The 19,947-nt window shown below is 42.5% G+C and overlaps 1 protein-coding gene across 9 annotated transcripts in view; it reads right to left on the bottom strand.

The window, feature by feature from the left end:
* The window catches only part of RAI14 (retinoic acid induced 14), a 137,109-nt gene that overhangs the window by 26,449 nt on the left and 90,713 nt on the right, over positions 1–19,947 (bottom strand). For all 9 annotated transcript variants that reach the window (XM_073891042.1, XM_073891041.1, XM_073891040.1 and 6 more), the window contains one exon: positions 8,045–8,133. In XM_073891042.1, the coding sequence (XP_073747143.1) occupies positions 8,045–8,133 (89 nt within the window). The remainder of the gene's footprint in view (positions 1–8,044; positions 8,134–19,947) is intronic.

The raw sequence follows: 19,947 nt of genomic DNA on the forward strand, positions 1-19,947 counted from the left end.
TCATGGGGTGCCTGGGTGGCTCAGTTGTTAAGCATCTGCCTTCAGCTCAGGTCGCGATCCCAGGGTCCTGGGATCGAGCCCCACATCGGGCTCCCTGCTTGGCGAGAAGCCTGCTTCTCCCTCTCCCACTCCCCCTGCCCGTGTTCCCTCTCTCGCTGTGTCTCTCTCTGCCAAATAAGTAAATCTTTTTTTTTTAAGATTTTATTTAAGAGAGAGAGCACACACACATGTGCTTACATGAGTGTGGGGGAGAGGGGCAGAGGGAGAAGCAGACTCCCCGCTAAGCAGGGAGCCCGATGCGGGGCTCCATACCAGCACATGGAGATCATGACCTGAGCCAAAGGCAGACACTTAACCGACTGAGCCACCCAGGCACCCCCTGACTGTAAATCTTTAATTATTAGAGTAGGAAATATATACTTACAAATTAGAGGGTTTAGGACCCCATTGAGCTATACAGAAGCACATGGGAGGTCAGAAGATCAGATTCCTTCTTTTCTGAGACCAGCTGAACTACAGGATTCTAAGGGCATCCGTGAGGGGGGGGGGGTTGTTTAGGTGGTGCAGAACACTGAGAGGCAGGAATCCCTCCAACCTCTCCCACATGGATGGGGATGAGGAAGGTTGGCAATGGAGACCCTTGGAAGAAGGAAGACAAACCTCTTCTCTTCCTCATCCTCCTTTTACTGCATGAGAACCCCTCCTTCCAGGATGTATACTGCATCATAGTATGAGTTCAGTTACAGTATGCATGAAATGGGCTTCGGTGGGCTAACCTTGCCCCCAACTATCATCTGTACCAGTGTTTCTAAGGACAAACAAATTCCGAGTTTTAAACAAATGCCTTACAGATGAACTTTTGGAAGCCATCCCGTTTGTAGGTAGAAGATTGTTTTTGTCATGTATGCAGTCTGTTAGCTTTCGTCTATGCGGTGGACAAAAGCTGTTCTACATAAAGAGCACCCATTGGAAAAAGACACAATTCTCCAGAGATAAGATGGTAGGGAGATTTAAACAACTCAGCATAAAATAAACAACAGGGCTTCATTGCACTCCAAGTGTTCTAGTCATACCTGGAAGTAAGTACTGTGTTTCTAAAGAAACACAATTCTTTTTATTCCCTGGCCCTATGCGACGTTTTCCTAAACCAGGAGCGCGACAGTATTGCCCATTCAAATAGTCTCAAAATCCAAATAATACATCATTCCCTGGACATTATACTGAAGCAAGAGGTCTCTCACTCCTAAGGTTAGAACAAAATCCTCTTTCCAAATGCAAAATTTTCTGGAGAGAATACATTATATTAGTGAGAGACTCTCAGTGTAATGAGACAGTGTATACGTCTGGCCCCCATTCAGCTGTGGATCTGTCTGGAATATCAGGAAACAATTTCCCAAAAGCAAATAACATGGCGACCCTAATTCTGTGCATTCTGGCAGAACTCTGCCTGTAAGTAAAAAGACCAGTGTTATTTCTAAGTCAAGAGTTGTGGGCTATTACAGGTAGTATAAAAATCCTATTAATCAAAGGGAGTCTAAAAACGATGGCCCAGGGGCACCTGGCTGACTCAGTCGGTAGAAAATACGACTCTTGATCTTGGGGTCATGAGTTTTGAGTCACCCACTGGGTGGAGAGAGGACTTAAAAAAATAAAAAGTAAAAAGGATGGCCCAGCCATTCTTGCCGTGGAACACCCCCTCCCCAATTACCTCAGACAATAACCCTTTATTCAATTCTTTAAGATCACTGGATTATAAAATGGAGAAGAATTAACTTCTAATAGAGCAATTTTTGATGTACTCTTCAAGTATATGTGAAAAATTTTGAAACTAAAGTCAGAGATAGGGCTAACAAGGCCAAAGTCTGAAAAATCAGTTTTAGATAATATAGAAACATTTAGAAAAATAAAGAGAATACTCAACTAGATAAGATTTAAAATATTTTCTTAAAAATCAAGAGTTTCAGAATGCTGACTATATTTAAACAATAAAAGTATAAATTTGGTTCTCATTTATAATTTTATTTTTATTTTAATTTTTTTTTAAAAAGATTTTATTTATTTATTTGACAGAGGGAGACACAGCGAGAGAGGGAACACAAGCAGGGGGAGTGGGAGAGGGAGAAGCAGGCTTCCCATGGAGCAGGGAGCCCGATGCGGGGCTCGATACCAGGACCCTGGGATCATGACCTGAGCCGAAGGCAGACGCTTAATGACTGAGCCACCCAGGCGCCCCTTATTTATAATTTTAAATATATTTAAACATCAGTAGTCATAGTAATCCTCATCTTTTCACCATATTTTCATTGCTGAGGCACAGGTCCATTTACCTTGTTATATCCCCAGGAGAGGATCCAAGTATGAAAGACATATTTATAGTCACCATTTTTACTATTAGCTATGGAATTACCCTTTAGTCCCCCAGTATAGATTTGTATAGCATTCCATATGGAATTAAAAGACTTCTTTGCGTATGTGTATACCATCTGAAACATTTTCACGGCCAGGTTATGCTGATGGTTGTATATGGTTGACCCTCTGACCACCCATACACAAGTCAATAGCAAGTAAAGTATGACAAATCATACAATCATTTTTTCATTTTCTTTGTTCTAAATGAAAATATGAAATACACTTTATTGGCTATAATTTGCAGTTACAGTTTAAACGACCCATTCTCTAAAGCGCCTGAGTTTTAAGATGGATAGATATTACCTTTTGTGTCTTTACATGCTATCAAATTTGAGTGGGATTAGGGGGCATAAAGGAATGGAAGTTCACCTAGAAATCAAAACAAAAATTAAGCCAGCCCTTAGAAACCCCAGAGAAAAGTAAGGGTTCTCAAGCATTCCTCCTTCCGAGGACTATGCATTCTGATGTTTCCATACCCCAGTTCTCACTCTCCTAAGTCTCTCTTCTGTGAGAAAAGACGTTTTATTTTGAAGGTTAAGTGTGCAAAGGGATCAGAGAAAATTGAAGATATGGGTGTGAGATTCAAAATGCACATTATCCTCCAATCTCTGTCCCTACCTCCTCATGTAACAAAACCTTCGATATTTTTAACTGGACACGTTGCTGCTCAGAGTTCCCAGCTTCCCAGAAAGTCGAGCGTGGCCACAGACACACTCTGTCCAATGAGATCTAAGTGTGTGTCATTCGTGGGCTGTGCCTGCCCCTCCCCCTGGTGGCTGTTGGGGCGCAGATTCAGGGGAAGCTGCCTTGGGCTATGAGGACCACAGCCACACCCGGGATGGTGGAGCAACAGGGGTCTGTATCTCTCACAGCGTGGAGCTGAGCTGCCACACCGAGGTGGGGCTTTCAACTGAGAGAGAGAAAATTCTATTTGTTTCAGCCACTCTTACTCCGGTATCCTGTCATTGCACCAAACGTATACACTCACGAAGAGAGGGTGTCTGAAAGCTGATGCTTCAGAAAACCCCTGATAACAAACAGAAGATTCTTTGGTCTTCTTCAATCTTTTGTTAATGCTTCTGTTCAATCCTGCCTCATCCTCCAGGGTGCTAAATGCAGGCACCACCACTCCCCACTCTCAAAAAAAAGCCTAGAAGTCAATTTTACTATTTATCTGGGAGAAGTGCTTTCTAAAGAAACAGACAGAAATGCCAATCCCTACGTCAGTGAAGAACCAGAGCAAGCAAAATAAAAGATGCGAGACAAATAACGTAGGTCCAGCTCAGAGATGGCGCTGTGGGCTTAGGAGCGGGCTTTCCTATGTGACCACGACACACCCGTGTGGTGGTGGTCGGCAGACAGGCAAGTAAGGAATGGGGGGGAAACCGCCAAAACCAAAAACGTAAGCCATGAGCTTCTACCAGTCTTTGGGTTCTCTTTTTCTGATTTGTACAATGAAAGCAGCCGGCCTGGTGACTGTAAAAAACATAAAGATGTGAAACCTTTTCAAAAGTCTCATGTGTAAAAGATAATAAAGGTGTTGTGGGTGAAGTAGCAATAATCGTGATCATCTAGGAGCCAGATGCAGGGAGCCCTCACGGTGTCGTGGGCCCTGGGACGCCCACACTGACCATGGCGCTGAAGCCTCAATGGCCATTCATCTAAAATGATGTGACCCGGGGCGCCCGGGTGACTCAGTCATTAAGCATCTGCCTTTGGCTCAGGTCGTGATCCCGGGGTCCTGGAATCGAGCCCCGCACAGGGCTCCCTGCTCGGCGGGAAGCCTGCTTCTCCCTCTCCCACTCCCCCTGCTTGTGTTCCCTCTCTGGCTGTGTCTTTCTCTGTCAAATAAATAAATAAAATCTTTAAAAAATAATTAAAAAAATAAATAAAATGATGTGACTGTGGTACTGGAACCATACCCAAGGCCTTATCTTCTGACAGTGATTTGCTCATAAGAGTGCTTGTAAAGCATCCATAAAAATTCTCTGGTCAGACTTCCAAACATTTCATGAGGAAAGATAGTTGTGAAAAAAAAATAGATGCTAAAAACCCTTTGCTTCTCAAAACCTCTTTTTAAATCTAGTCACTGGTTTTAAAAATAGGAAATTACACCAGTTCAGTCATCCTGTAGCCTTGGTGGATAAATCTAATAAAAAGGGTCAGTGTAGTATATTTTGAAAGCAGTTTTTTTCCAAAAATTCTACAGGGCAGTATGATATATGGTTAACAGATTTCTGTATCAGTTCTCAGTGGGTGTTTGGACTGAGGTTGGCCATTCCTCAGTAATAATGTGGCAATATTTAAGTAGGTTTACTAAAAAGACAACGCCTCTAAGAGCCGAGCCATTTAATTCATCCCTTAACCACCATAAAAGATGTTTTGGATGAATGATGGTCAACTGAGGCTTGGTGACTAAGGGACTGTGCTGTTCTTCCTTCCTTCCTTCCTTTACTTCCTTCCCTTCCTTCTTTCTTTCTTCCTTTCTCTGTCTCTGTCTTTCTTTCCTTCCTTCCTTCCCCCCCTCCCTCCTTCCTTCCTTCTTTAAAGATTTTATTTATTTATTTGAGAGAGAGAGAGCACAGAGGGAGAGGGAGAAGCAGGTACCCCACTGAGCAGGGAGCCTGATGAGGGGCTTGATCCCAGGACCCCAGGAGACCCTTAACCGACTGAATCACCCCAGGTGCCCCTGTGCTGCGCTCTCGTGAGAGAGAAAGATGGGGGTAGGTGATAAAGCAACTGGAAGGACACAGGCATGGGCAGTAAAAGCCATTGCATTTACCTTGTTTGTTGTGAAGGACAAAATCTGAGGAGTGTTGTTGTTCTAAGTAACACAACATCTCTATGCACATTTTCCTTGCAGCCTTTTCCTTCTGTTGTTCCTACATTCTCTTTGCATGCTTTCAAGAAATCATGAGAAGTCAGTGCCTCATTCAGACAAAAGTAAAACAGTAAGCCTGAAGACCAAAGTGCTACCCTCACTGCTAAAAAAATGTTAGTGGGGAGAGAAGTGACTGGCATCTCTAAGACATTTTTATGTCACTGAATGTTTGGACAATGTTCTCTGCCCACATAGTGCCATGGAGTACACCAATTTCAATCAGGGTTAAAAAAAAATGGGAGTGTGGCAGTGCCCACAGACCGGCACAGAGAGCAGATAGGATGGGTCTGCAGTGTCCCCTCCGGCGCTGCTTCTTGGAGGGCGGTGTCATCTCAGCCATCAAGGCACTGGGCACTACACTGGGGTGTCCAGGTCTCAAGGCCTGACACTTCATCAGACTCTTAAAAACTGAGTTAGGGCTCTGGTAGGAAGTACAGACTCTACCCAATGTGTTATGTGGCACAAAAACCTTAGAGCCTTAAGTGTCCAAAATGATACTGGTGGAACATTAAAAAAAAAAAAAAAAAAGAAGGCGGCAGCCTGTAGACTTTATTATATAATGTGATCTCAACTATATAAAACTCTGCCAGGAAAAATCTGGAAGGAAATGTAGCAAAATAGTAAAAGTTTTCTCTTCTTGTTAAGAGTAGAAGCATTGGTAGGGATGCCTGGGTGGCTCAGTTGGTTGGTTAAGCATCTGACTGTTGGTTTTGATTCGGGTCATGATCTCAGGGTCCTAGGACTGATCCCCACAATGGGCTCCATGCTCAGCCGGGAATCTGCTTAAGGATTCTCTCCCTCTGCCCCTCCTCCTGCTTGCACTCTCTCTCTCAAATAAATAAAATCTTAAAAAAAGAAAAGAGCAGAAGCACTGGTTAGCTTCTCTATAGTTTTCTGTATTTCTTTAATTTTCTACAATGAGCATTAGAGAAACATATTTTTCCCTGTAACAAAAAGATAGAGGGGAAGAGATATTTGGTTATCATAGAGATAACTAGACTCTTGACTAAACTATTTCTTTTCTTAAAGATTTATTTCTTTATTTGAGAGACAGCGCATGCAAGCGAGCACGTGCATGGGGTGGGAGAGGGAGAGAGAGTCTTAAGCAGACTCTGCGCTGAGCATGGAGCCCCATATGGGGCTTGATCTCAGGACCCTGACTAATCTATTTCTTAACATCAAATGCAATGAAACAAATCTGTATTATAGATCTAATTTATTCACTCTAAGCTAATTCCTTTAGATTAGGACTTTCTTAGACAGAAAACTCCATCTACTTATGATGACATACTTCTCATCAAGGGTACTTTAGCCAATCGTACTGCCCTTGCCTGTATGTGGTATGACTTTTAAGGTAATGACAATAAGCTTTTAAAAACAAGCAAAATAACTAGGTCTTGGGATTAAGGATGACTTTAATCAGTGCAACATAAATTAGTATTTCCCTTAAGGTAGTCACTTAAGGAAACCATTCTTCCATTGGTATTGACATTTGTCAAAGTATTTCTTTTGGAGCTTTCTGTGGTACTGCTCAGGAAAAGCATTCTGTTACTTCAATCACTCTCTATTTTTGACCAAAAATGGTTTTACCAGTTTGATACCTCAGTTACCTGACTTAACTTCAAGTGGCTTTTGGCCTGTCCTAAAAAAACAAATCTGTTCTCAAAGGATAAAGATCCCCTAACACTGAGATTTAAAAAAAATAATGCCACAGACTTTTTGAAAATAATTCTGAAACAAGGTCCTCCAACCATATTTTGAGTATTAACAGCATTCTCACAATACCTGCCTGACCTCCCCTGTCCAAGACAACTACTCTGTGGTGGCCAGTGTGTTGGGGGGAGGAAAAGGGATCCTTTATGGATTAATGCAAAGCCTAGATAAAGACTATGGAATGGACTGATTTCGTATTCCAGTAAAAACTAACAAAAGCCTTGTAGAAGGCATAGGTTCTGAAGTACAACAGAGAAATGAAAAGCCATCAGTAATTGCTTTGGTCTGGCCAGCAGGGGCAGAACCTCAGGCTGGAGATCCCAGGGACTCCTTCCTGTAGAACAATGTTCATAAAAGATAGGACTACACTTTCTTCTCTCTCTGTTTGCCGTGTTCGTCATCAACACTGGCTTCACATTAGAATCACCTGGGGACTTTATAAAAACTGCCAGTTGGCTGGCAACCTTCAGACAATGGAATCTGAATCTCAGAAGACAGGGCGTGGTATAGAGGTGTGGGGGTTGTATGTGTCTATACTGTTTATTTTTTCCTTCCATTCTTTCCCTCCCTCCCCCACCTCCAGGTCCCAGGTGACTCAGATGCACTGAAGCATGATAAGGGGTGGGAACCATGGGCAGCTGGTCCAGATGAAGATCATGGCTTCTGTCTACAGAGCCCATCTCAGCTGGCTGACAAAATGAGCTCCTAAACAACACACTGCATTTCATCACCTCATACGATGATTTGTAAAAACAAAAATTAAGAAATATTGCCAGGTCCATACATATAGTCTTAGAAAATAGTATTTTAACATATGGAATAAGAAGCATACAGTTTCTAGTTGACTGACCACATACATGATGAAAACACTTGTAAAGGCACAAATGACGAAATCACGGCAGAGCCTAGTCATTAGCGGTGATTCTAGGTTCTTCTTTTGGCGTATCTGTAGATTGGAAATTTTCCACAATGAATATGTCTCACCTTTGTGATACCTACTCTTGTGCTGGCCTATTGACTTAAGAAATAAAGACCACATACCAGCAGTATCTTGGGCAGTCACGTCCACGCCATGTGTCACCATGACCCTGAGGCATTCCACATGCCCTTTCGTAGCAGCAAGATGAAAGCTGAAAAAGAGGTAAACACAATCGCCTTAAGATTTCCACTCTTTGGAGTTCATCTCCAATGATGCTTTTTGCCTCTTCATGTACACTTTCTCTCACTTAAGCTCCACGACCTGAGGAGATATTATTAGCAACCTCGTTTTAAAGATGAGGAAGCTGAGGCTCCAAGTGGTCTGATAATTTGCTCATTGACACTTTTTATTAAGTAATGGAGTGGGAGCTAGATCTTAGGTTTTCCAACCTACAGACCAGGCTTGAAAGAGGTAAGATCCAACTACATCATTCATCTCTTTAAGAAACAAGAGTGTCCAAAATAGAACCAGTTCCTAAATAATAAGTAATTTATCAATTTTTTTCTGTTGTCTAGGGCTTTCACCAAAGCCATTATTTCTAAGTAACTTACTCTATAAAGAGAAGTCTAAGTCAAACAACGGTCACGGTTCTTGGACAACATCAGTGTCAAATGCACTGTTGTGTTGTAGCAGAATAACAGTAGTTGTACACAACTTTTGTTAGTGGCTAGTGTGTGCCAACCATCTTCTCACTTTTATACATCATCTCTTTTCATTCTAATAGCTTTTGGAGGTGAATCCTATCACTGTCTCCATTAGACGGCAGGTGTCTATACCCGGTCAGGTGCAAACAGCATTAAGGAAAGCCCACAATTGGGCTCCAGTATTCCCTGACACTGGGGAGATCAAACCATGCTCGGCATGTATAGACTTGCCATTAAATGAAGGGATGACATCCAAATGCCATACCAATCATCCCTGGGGATCCCAAGGGTGAAGGGCACTTCTGTGGGCAGAAGTAAAGCACAATTCCACTGGGCATTCAGGCCCAGAGGCTGAGAAGGCCAAAAACCTTGGGAAGGTCTCCTTCCTATAGAGGGAGGTTCATGAGCCTTCCACTTCTTTCCCTGCCTCAGTTCTATTTGTGCGAGTTGCTTTCTCAGGATACTTGCCATGCGGCATCTTACCTGTGAATTAACACCCAGGTTATGTTTTTTTCACAGGACAGGACTTATAACTGGGGTCCAGGGTCACACCAAAATATCAAATCCAAGACCTACACCAATTCAAACCCCACTCCTCTGCTCTGAAGCATGAGGCTGAGTGAAGGTGGACAGATCAGCAGAGGAGGACACGTCAGGTCTGGTTGCAAATCAGCCATACCTTAGCTCTGTATCTTTGGGAAGTCAACTTACCTCTCTGAGCCTAAATTTCCTTTATTGTAAAGTGTGGGGATTGCATCAGAGGATATCTGATGTTTCCTCCAGCTCTAACAACCTTCTGTTATTTTAGCTTAATTGGCTCTAATCACACCAACTATTTCTGCATTTGTGCATCCATTTATGTGTCATGTTTCCTTACAGCCAAATTGACTTTGTGGGTGATTCCACAGTATGGTCAAAATTGGATCATATGGAGTGACTTGGGAATGTGGTAACTTGTATAAATGGAATTTCTGGTTAAATACAACTCAACTAAAAGGACCTCCATAAAGGCAGTATAATATTACCTCTGCTTTCAGCATTGTTGGGCTAAACTAATTTACAGTAAGTGAAGTTCACCTTTAAGCAGCAAAGTTTCTTTTAACTGATCTGGCTGGAAGGTTTCTAAAATTTTTTCGGCATTAGTAACAGTGCATGTTACATAATTTAATTGCCCTTGATGACATGAAGTCACCACTAAGAGCCTCAATTATTGACCTCTGCCTTCAAGGCTATTAATCTAAAAGCCCCAGATTATTAAGCTCTAATATTCATTCATATTTATCTTCTTTTCTTAATGTCTGTGTGTTTGCTTCTAAGATGTTCACTCTGCCATCTTCTTTGACCAGGGGAGAACTAAATCAAAACTATCTGGACAAGACAGCCCTATCCTATGCCAAAGATAAAAGAACCAGGATTAGTAATTAGCATGCATATACGCGCGCGCGCACACACACACACACGTGTATAGATATATAACTTCTGGTTAAAGTACAACATATATAGGAGGCGCCTGGGTGGCTCAGTTGGTTAAGTGTCTGCCTTTGGCTCAGGTCATGATCCTGGAGTCCTGGGATCAAGCCCTGTGTTGGGTTCCTCCCTCTCCCTCTGCCTGCAGTTCCCCCTGCTTGTGTTCTCTCTCTCTGTGTCAAATAAATAAATAAAATAAAAAATCTTTAAAAAAAATAAAGTACAACATATATAAAGAAAACTTCACATATCACAATTATATAGCCTGCTCAATTTCCACAAATGGAACATACCCACTTTACCTTCATATAAGGAAACAGAACATGGCCAGAGACCCAAAAGGCCTCCTTGTATCTCCTACTGGCACTCCAGAAAGCTCTCCAGGTTTCCCTTCTAGTTACTAACCCCTCAGTGCATGTATTATTTGTATTTGTTCTACTCTGAGGCTTCTTGGAGTGTCTCTGGGTTACACACATTTCCGGGGGTTGAAATTGCAGACACACATGATAAGGAAGCATTATTATAAGTTACTGCTGTATATTGATAGATGGAGTCTGACAAATGTGCAATGCTATTCTATGGATCTTTATTTAGAACATTAACAAGAATTGTAACAACAAGAATTGTAACAAGGCAGAAGAACTGAGGTGTTAGGAAGTTGGGTTCAAAATCCAATCCTATGATAGAACCTTTCTTAGACATTTCTTTTTTAAAATAAAAGCCCTTCGGGGCACCTGGGTGACTCAGTTGTTAAGCATCTGCCTTCGGCTCAGGTCATGATCCCAGGGTCCTGGGATTGAGCCCTGCATCAGGCTCCCTGCTCCGCGGGAAGCCTGCTTCTCCCTCTCCCACTCCCCCTATTTGTGTTCCCTCTCTCGCTATGTCTGTCAATAAAATCTTTTAAAAAAATTAAAAAATAAAATAAAATCCCTTCTATCAACCCATCTTTGATGGCTATAACACATTTTATTGAGGGCTCCAATTAGTTAAGGTTTCACTGCATATGCTTTAATAAGGTGTGTGTGTGTGTGTGTGTGTGTGTGTGTCTTCGTTTACCCTCTCCCATTACAGTTTGGATCAGGGAATAACTTTTTCCTTCCACCTCTTCTCCTGCAGAATATTGGGCTCTACTGAGAAAATAGAACAATGAGAGTCCTTTCACAATGTTATCTTCATATATGACCTAAAATTTCAGCCCTCACCCATTACAGATAAAATGAACCAAGTACAAATAATTAGAAATAGCAGATTATATAAGGACAGATATTCATGCTTGTACTTTTATACTGCATGCTTTTAGCTGGTAAAATCATTAATTATTGTGATTCAATTATATCTATCATGATTTCAAGGTGTTTCTCAGAGAAAGGGGATGAGCATGAAAAGCAGAAAAGGGAAGAATTGATCATTTTAGCCAGAAGTTTCTAATTCATTTTTCCAGACAGACAAGGAATTCCACTATGTATCATCATTCTGATTTTGTATTTCCAGGAAATGCACACAAAGCCAAGAAACATGACATGTAAGTTTGCTCTTAGGGAATATTTACTAATGCTGTGCATCATCTGTTTGCCCCTCCAGATTTGCCTTCCACTTTTATCCCCTGGGTCAGTGGCCCCAGAAGCAGACCTTTTATGAACTGCATCCAATGGGCTGTCTTATCCTCTGCCTTCTGGTTGAGTTCCACTAATGGGAGGCACTTACAAGAGATAGGAGGATGAGAAGAGAGAGTTCAGGGCATTATCCTCTCTACTCCTTCCCTGCCAGGCCACACACTGGCCGTCATGGCCTTCCTCTACTTCCTCTATGAAGTTCACGGCTCTGGGGGCCGGTTGCCCCAAACTACAGCTGCAGCTCTCTCTAGGTTTTGGGACCTACTCTCTCTCTCTATGCCCCTTTAGGTTGGGAGGGCAGGGGCACGAAGGAGGGGAAAGAATGTTGAAACAGATTCCCACTGTTACTGGTCCAGGGCTGCTTTCCCAACCCTGCTGGTTTAATCCTGACCACAAATCCGTAAATAGTTCCTTTCCTAAAGGGTCATCAATGATCCTGAGGGTGCTGTCTCCTACTGGGACCTTGAATGATACCCGTGACACCAGGGTATTCTGTGTGTGGTCATCCTCAGGATGAACTGTTAGGTTCCTCTGGATATTATTTGATTAAATATTTACAAGGGCAAATTCGGGCTTTTAAAAAAATGTTTCACCCCACATGTAGTTAACTACTCAAGATATTTGGGCATTTTGGCTAAAATGCTTTGATGGGAGAATGTGCCAAATTACTTTGGTTATGCAGAATATGATATGGGACTTTAAAAGAGTTTTCAAATATAATGTTAGGCCAAAGTAGGAATCATTTTAAAAGGTTCAAGAATACACCTCTCAAAGGATCAGAGAAACAACGGACTTGAGTGAAAGCCACATGCAGTCCAGAATACTCCACCATGCAATAAAGAAATGTTAAAATTCAGATTTTAAACTGGACTTGGTCTTGAAAGAATAACCAATACCTTATCCACAACACATATGAGCACATACAGTTGTACATGCTACAGCTAGGTTCTCAAACGGGGAAAGCCTTCATAAGTTCTATGAACATTTCCTGTGCAATAACAAGGTTCTTCAGTAGTGAATTGGAAGTAAAAGAAGGTTTAGTAAAATCTTCAATACCATATTCTATACTCTCTCTGTATATATTCTATATAGGACTCTATACAATATATACTACCCTATACTACACAATAAAATAATTTATGCGCTAGATTTAGAAAGAGGAAATATAACCATCAAGACATGTAGTTATTTTGGTATCTACTGACCCCTCTAACTCCTTAAAATAACCTATCTTTTATCTAATGTGTCATTGCCATGGAATTTGTCAGAAAATCACTTTACTACCTAACTTGGGACAGAGGGTCTGTAATGTGAGTTTGCTAAACCATCTACCACATAAAAGAAAACCAAAATGATCAGTGTACTGATTTAGCTTTGTTTTATTTTATTTTTTATTTTTATTAGCAATCTCTATGCCTAACACGGGGCTTGAACTCACCACCTTCAGTGGTAACCAACAGTCACATGCTCTACCGACTAAGCTAGCCAGGTGCCCCTAGCTTTGTCTTGTTTTTATGCAAGCTGTACAAATGCAAGAGAAATAAGGCACAGATTGGACAATGACATGAGTCTGTCAGCAACCCAACAACCCATCTCTTATACACGGCAGCACTAAGAACTAGTTGCCTTACACTTGAACAGCAACCAACGACCAGCAAAAAGAGCTATGTCATCGTGTTAATCCTCCTCAGAGAGAAAGCGGCTAGAAGATACAGGCCTGTCTTCTTTCTCTCATTCCCCCATCCCTGTGCCTAGAAAGTTTTTTTTTTATAGATTTATTTATTTATTTATTTGAGAAAGCGAGAATGAGAGAGAGAGAGAGAGAGAGAGAGCACATGAGAGGGGGAGGGTAAGAGGGAGAAGCAGGCTTCCCGCTGAGGAGGGAGCCCGATGTTGGACTCGATCCCGGGACTCCAGAATCATGACCTGAGCCAAAGGCAGTCGCCTAACCAACTGAGCCACCCAGGCACCCCTAGAAAGAAGTTCTTAATCAGGAGTGGAGTAAACGCCATTGTGCAGAAGGGCAAGATGGGAAAATGACATTGTTGTTATTGTTGTGTATTTAATTCGGACAACAAGTCATTTTAAGGTTTTTAACTTCAGAAATTCCTAATAGCGATGATTTTGAAAAATAAAAAAAAACCCTAACATTAGAGCTTTTCTTAAGCTTAGAGGAATGACAAATATATGCAGTCAGATAAGAAAGTATAACCAAAAAATGTGATATTGGGGAGGTAAGACATGTAATATTTAAGGGCTCAGACTAAGTGGGTTTTAATCTGTGCTTTGCCATTTATTAGTGTGTGATCTTGGGCAAGAGGTCTCCGTATCTCCTCAGTTTCCACATCTGTAAAATGGGCTGTGAGGAATAAATGACTTACATGTAAAAGCACTTAGCAAAATGTGAAGCACATGGTAAATGCCGCCCCCCCCCGCCAAAAAAAAACCCCACCAATTGTTATAGCCTCACCAACAGAAGGCAAGGCTGAGAGTCCAGGATGTGTTGCTTAATAAAAGGATTTGTTTCAATGTTCAGAAAAGACAGGCTAGCAGAAGTTAAATCAGAACCAACGCTGCTTAGGAAATGAAGAAGGAAAGGGAAAGAATAAAACCGATGTGCCTCTCCACGGAATGGAAACTCGGAACAAAGTTGTAGACGACAAAAAAAGCCATCCAAGACTAGCTTTGTCTGAAGCTCACTCTTGAGCTGCTAACATTCTGGCACCTTTCACGGAAGTGATAATCCTTAAAGCAGGATTTGGCAGCAGCGAGTCATTAGCATTTAGCCTCTGAATGAGAACAAAAAGCAGGGCCAACTTTTAATAAGATACTCAAGTGAGAAGTTGGGTTCGGTTGGGTGGAAAAACATGATTAGTCACTGGCAGAACCTGGATTTGTAAATGACAGTGAGTAGGTTTCTTTTCTTATGCAGTGACTGATAAATGTAGGCATCCTAGGTGGTGGCCATCCAGGTGACTGGTGGGTTGGCGGCCACCCCGTCTGGATTGCAGGTGGGCACCTTGGGGTTACCAAAGGCTTAAGGAGCAGACGGTGCCCCCAGTCAGCACACAACTAATGAAGAGCATGGTTGGTGGCCTCTAATGTCCTGTGTCCTGGATGGCTAGTAAAAGAAAACACCTCTAAAGAGAGTTTGCAGATCTGGGCGAGGTGGGGGGGCGGGTGGGGAGGCAAAGTACTATAGGTTAATGCCACCCCTCACCCCACAACAGTCTTGACAAAGTTAATTCTCGGGCACTGGGGCGCCTGGGTGGCTCAGTTGGTTAAGCCACTGCCTTCGGCTCAGGTCATGATCCTGGAGTCCCGGGATCGAGTCCCACATTGGGCTCCCTGCTCGGCGGGGAGTCTGCTTCTCCCTCTGACCCTCTTCCTTCTCGTGCTCTCTCTCATTCTCTCTCAAATAAATAAATAAAATCTTTAAAAAAATTTAAAAAATTAAATAATTCTCGGGCATTGGAGCTAACCCGAGTATGGGATAGTTTTCATATTTCCATAGTTGTGTATTTTTATAAGTATTGCTATAGCTAAATATATCAATTCACTCATATTTACACTATGATACCAGGGCACTTATGTGCCAGACACTGTTCTAAGCACTGAGAAACACGTGGCAAATGAAACAAAGCCCTCACGGATCTTGGCTTTTAGTAGGAAGTCTCAAGATAAACCAGTGGTTCTTAACTTGGGGTGATTTTGCCCTACCGAAGCGACATTTGGCAATGTCTGGAGATATTTTTGATTATTCACGGGGTGGGTGGTGGGTGGTGGGCATATTCTACTGGCATCTAATGTGTGAAGGCCAGAGATGCTGCTAAACAACCTACAATGCACGGGACAGCTCAAGATAATTATCTAGTCCAAAATGTCTACAATGTCAATATGTCAAAATGTCAATAGTGCCCAGGTTGAGAAACTCTGATAAACCATTAAAAACAAATGTATAATGCTAAAATATAATTCTATTAAAACAAATTAAAGACTGAGAAAACATGAGATTTTAATCTTTTTATTGAGATGTAATTCATATACCATAAAACCATCTTAGAGTGTACAATTCAATTGTTTGCGGTATATTCACAAAGTTGTGCAACTAACATCACTATCTAATTCCAGAACATTTTTATTGCCCTAAAAAAATCCACATACCCATTAGGAGTCACTCCTTTCCCATGTCCCCCCCGAGCCCGGCCATCACTAACCTACTTTCTGGCTCTATGGATCTGCCTATTCTGGACGTTTCACAAACATAGAATCATATATAATATGTGGTCTTTTATGTCTGGCTTCTTTCATTTAGCATGTTTTCAAGGTTCATCCACGTTGCAGCATGTATCTGTATTCCTTCCTTAAAAATATTCCGTTGTATGGATAGGTCACATTTTCTTTATTGATTGGATGGTTATGGACATTTGGGTTCATGCTGCTAGAGCATTCCTGTGTAAATCTTTGTGTGGACACCAGTTTTTAATTCTAGTGGGCAGACACCTAGGAGTGGAAATGCTGGGCCAGTGGCACCCATGCTGAGCTCTCTGAGGAGCTGTGGGCTAGTTTTGAAAGCAGCAGTACCATTTCACAATGCCAGTGACAATACAGGAGGGCTCCAATCTTTCCACATTCTAGCCAAGACTTGCTACTGCCTGGCAAATTTTAATTTAAGAGATGAGAATTTAATTACAACCTAAATTTTCCAGAGAAGCCACGTTTAAGTCTTTCTTAATGAACCCTTTGAAGTAGTTATTTCAGTTAATTATCAGCTGAAATTTCCCCTTAGAGGAATATAAGAGAGTGAATGCAAAACAAATTTGGAATATCCTTTGGCTTTGTCTCCATGTGGGCTTTTACTCCTCATTTTAAAAAAGGGTGGCCTTTCCTTTTGAAGACAAGAAATGTCATTCAAGATTCTATATAGCAAGAAATCTTAGGAGAGAGATTTTGTTGGTTTGTTTCTGTCTTCAGATCGGTCAAGAATTCTGTCGAGGAGGGAAGGGTATAAAAATCTTCTACCCGCTCCTCTGACCCCCGGCCCAGGGACAGGGACACTCGTCACTGCACAGGGACACAGCAGGGTAGGCTCTCCAGATTCCAGTGTAGCTGAAGTGTCGGCCCTTCGAGAGCCTAAGTCTGGGCTACGCAGAGTCAAGTCCGTGGACCAGGAGCTCATTTGAAATGCAGGCTCTCGGTCCCCAGCCCACATCTCCTGAATCCAAAGCTGTGTTCTACAACTTTCCAGCTGATTCACGTGCACATTCAAGTTGGAGAACCCCTGCTCTAAGTGGAGGACAAGTTAAGAACCTCACACCATCATTTTTACCACATTACCCATTGTTTCAAAGTTCTTGTGAAGATACGATCCCGTCAGCCTTAAAACCAATCTCGTGGGTATGTTTCACAAAAAAGGAATCTACGTTGTTTTAAGTTTCATTATAATAGGGAATGTTTAGTGTTGCTTCTAAAACTCAGCTGGGCCCTTGCACAGAGAAGTAACTGAAAGGGGCACAAATAGAGCAGCCTGAAGATTTACATAATACCACTTTGATCCCTTTGCTGCTTATTGATATTAGGAATTTCTCTGCGTTTGTCACTTGGAAAGTTCCCAAGGTTTGGGTGCTTAAGAGTTTTGTGACTCTCCATCTCTCTTTCTCTCTCCCTGGGGCACCCCTGCCCTCCACAATGAGTTCTGCTTTAACTCATTACGTCCCCCAGCCAGCCTAGGGGGCGGATAACTATTATCATCCCCATTTCCAGAGGAGGACCGAAACGGAGGCACCGAGGAGTTCAGTAACTTGCCCTAAGTCCCAGCACTACCGAGCAGGGGAACTAACCAAGGCATTCTGCCTGCGAGGCTGGCCCTTTATCACCGTGCTGAGAAATCGCACTATTTGTTAAATCACTCGCCAACTATGAAACATTACAACTTACCGGCTGTGCTGCTCTTTAAAAAACAAAGTTGAAACTTAAAAAAAACATGGAAGTGGGTGCCTGGGTGGCTCAGTCGGTTAAGCGACTGCCTTCGGCTCAGGTCATGATCCTGGAGTCCCGGGATCGAGTCCCGCATCGGGCTCCCTGCTCAGCAGGGAGTCTGCTTCTCCCTCTGACCCTCTTCCCTCTCGTGCTATCTCTCATTCTCTCTCTCTCAAATAAATAAATAAAATCTTTAAAAAAAACATGGAAGTATTTGGCCAAAAAAGCAAATACAGGCTCCTCACTGGGGCAGATTTGGGTTGCGAGTGCTCTCCCACGGCTGGGAATGTGATCTCAACGCTGAAGCAAACACAGCCTGCAACGGAGGTTGCATTTCCTACAAAAGCACTCAGCGAGTTGTGCAAACCTTCCCGAAATAAATGCCTCGGAACAAGGCTGGAATATTTCTCAAGGCTCTTAACCCGAAGGGGATTTGAGCTGTTGCTATTCAGAAGCCCATGAGTGATGGCCTGGAAAGTTCCTTCCATCTTCCAGAGTAATAAACAATTCTTCTGGTTTCTGACTGCCAGCTGAAACATATATTTGGAGGAAATACAAACTCACAAGGCTCCTTTTAGAAAGACTCTGATTTTTTTCAGCGTATTCATTCATAGAAAACTTCTCTCAAACCTAAATGCCGCCCTTCACTGCGACCCCAGCTCCCGATCCCGAGGGGCTGGCAGAGTCAGGTCAAGAATGCAACAGGTTGGCCACCTCATTCAGCCCTCTGATACCAATTTCCACTCCTTAAATCAAGCAAACCGTCATGCCCACACCAAGAAACGACCACACAGCAAACCTTACCAGCACTAGCCACACCCAGAGTCTCAGAGTGTTAGAAGGTTCCAAAAGGAAAGGCTGATCCAATATGCTCATTTCACAGATGAAGACACTGAGGCTCAAAGAGGTTAGTAAAAATATGTAAAAGAGCAGGACGTGAATTCACTGCCCTGGCTCAAACAGCAGTTTCTTCTGAATAAAGCCACATCTCCCCCTTTCCTTTTAAAACCCTTTATTGCCCCACATCGGGCTCCTTGCTCATCAAGGGTCTGCTTCTCCCTCTCCCACTCCCCCTGCTTGTTGTGTTCCCTCTCTCGCTGTGTCTCTCTCTGTCAAATAAATAAATAAAATCTTTAAAAATATATTAAAAAAAAAAAACCCTTCATTTCCCAGAGAGGGGTTGCTGGGGTCAGTGAGGTTCAGAAACATTTCAGCTTTCTATCCCCCTACAGAGCTTCAACATCTCCCAAACACCTAAAATCGCCTATCCTTTACTTGCTTTCTTTTGATAAGACTTTTTTTCTGGAGAGGGAAGAAAGGACACTAAATCATATTAAATCAAGGAAGCTAAGTATTCAGAATTAGGATGTTATCCCAAGTCCTTCCCCCGACCCACCAGGCTTTACCTGAGGAGGCCTGGCTTCCATTTCTACCTCACCCTGTAGCTCTCTCCCTGTTCACTGGGCACATTAAGCACTCTCCCAACTCAGGGCCTTTGCCTTACTGTTCCCTCCCCCAGGACAAGAGCTCCAGAAAAGTGCATGGTTCAAGCTCTCATTCCATTCAGCAATCTGCTCCAGTGAAGGGGTCTGCTCAGAGAGGCCCTCCTTTTCCAAGTTTACTCAACATGGCCTCTGGCCTCTTCATTCTTTTCAACGCACCTGATAATCACATTAAAGAAGCATGTGTTGTCTGTCCCAGGGGACCATACTTTCCACTTTCCACGAGGGCAGAGACTTTTGTCTTGCCTATTGCAATTTCCCTGGCATGTAGACGTGATTTTTTTTTTTTGATAATGCAAATCTTTAATTTTGAATTTGCTTTTCCAGTCTGAAGTTCTGAGTTTCCCTAAACCAAGGCACCCACATAAACTGGCATGACCCTGTTTTTCTCAGGTTGTAAGTTCTTAAAACTTACATTAATAGAAGCTTGATTTTGCTTCCCAACATCGTATCGTGCTGTGATTCTCAAAGCATGGTCCACAGAACAGCAACATCAGGATCACCCAGATGTATTTGTTAGAAATACAGATTCTTAGGATCCTGTCCAGACTCCAGGGTGGAGGCAGCAATGTGTTTTAACAACCCCCTCCCAGGTGATTCTGATACGTATTCCATTTTTAGGACATCCGCACGGCAGGAAGAAGTATGAACTCAAAGTCAGTATTCTTTGGTTTGGGTCTCCACTCTGCCATCCCCAAGTATGGCACAACAAACGGATTCAGATTCACCGCCCTCAGTTTACTCATCTGGTCCATACAAT

Source organism: Callorhinus ursinus, unplaced genomic scaffold (genome assembly GCF_003265705.2).
Source record: "Callorhinus ursinus isolate GAN/ISIS: 27379988/994484 unplaced genomic scaffold, GSC_fseal_2.0 scaffold3, whole genome shotgun sequence".
NCBI lineage: Eukaryota > Metazoa > Chordata > Mammalia > Carnivora > Otariidae > Callorhinus > Callorhinus ursinus.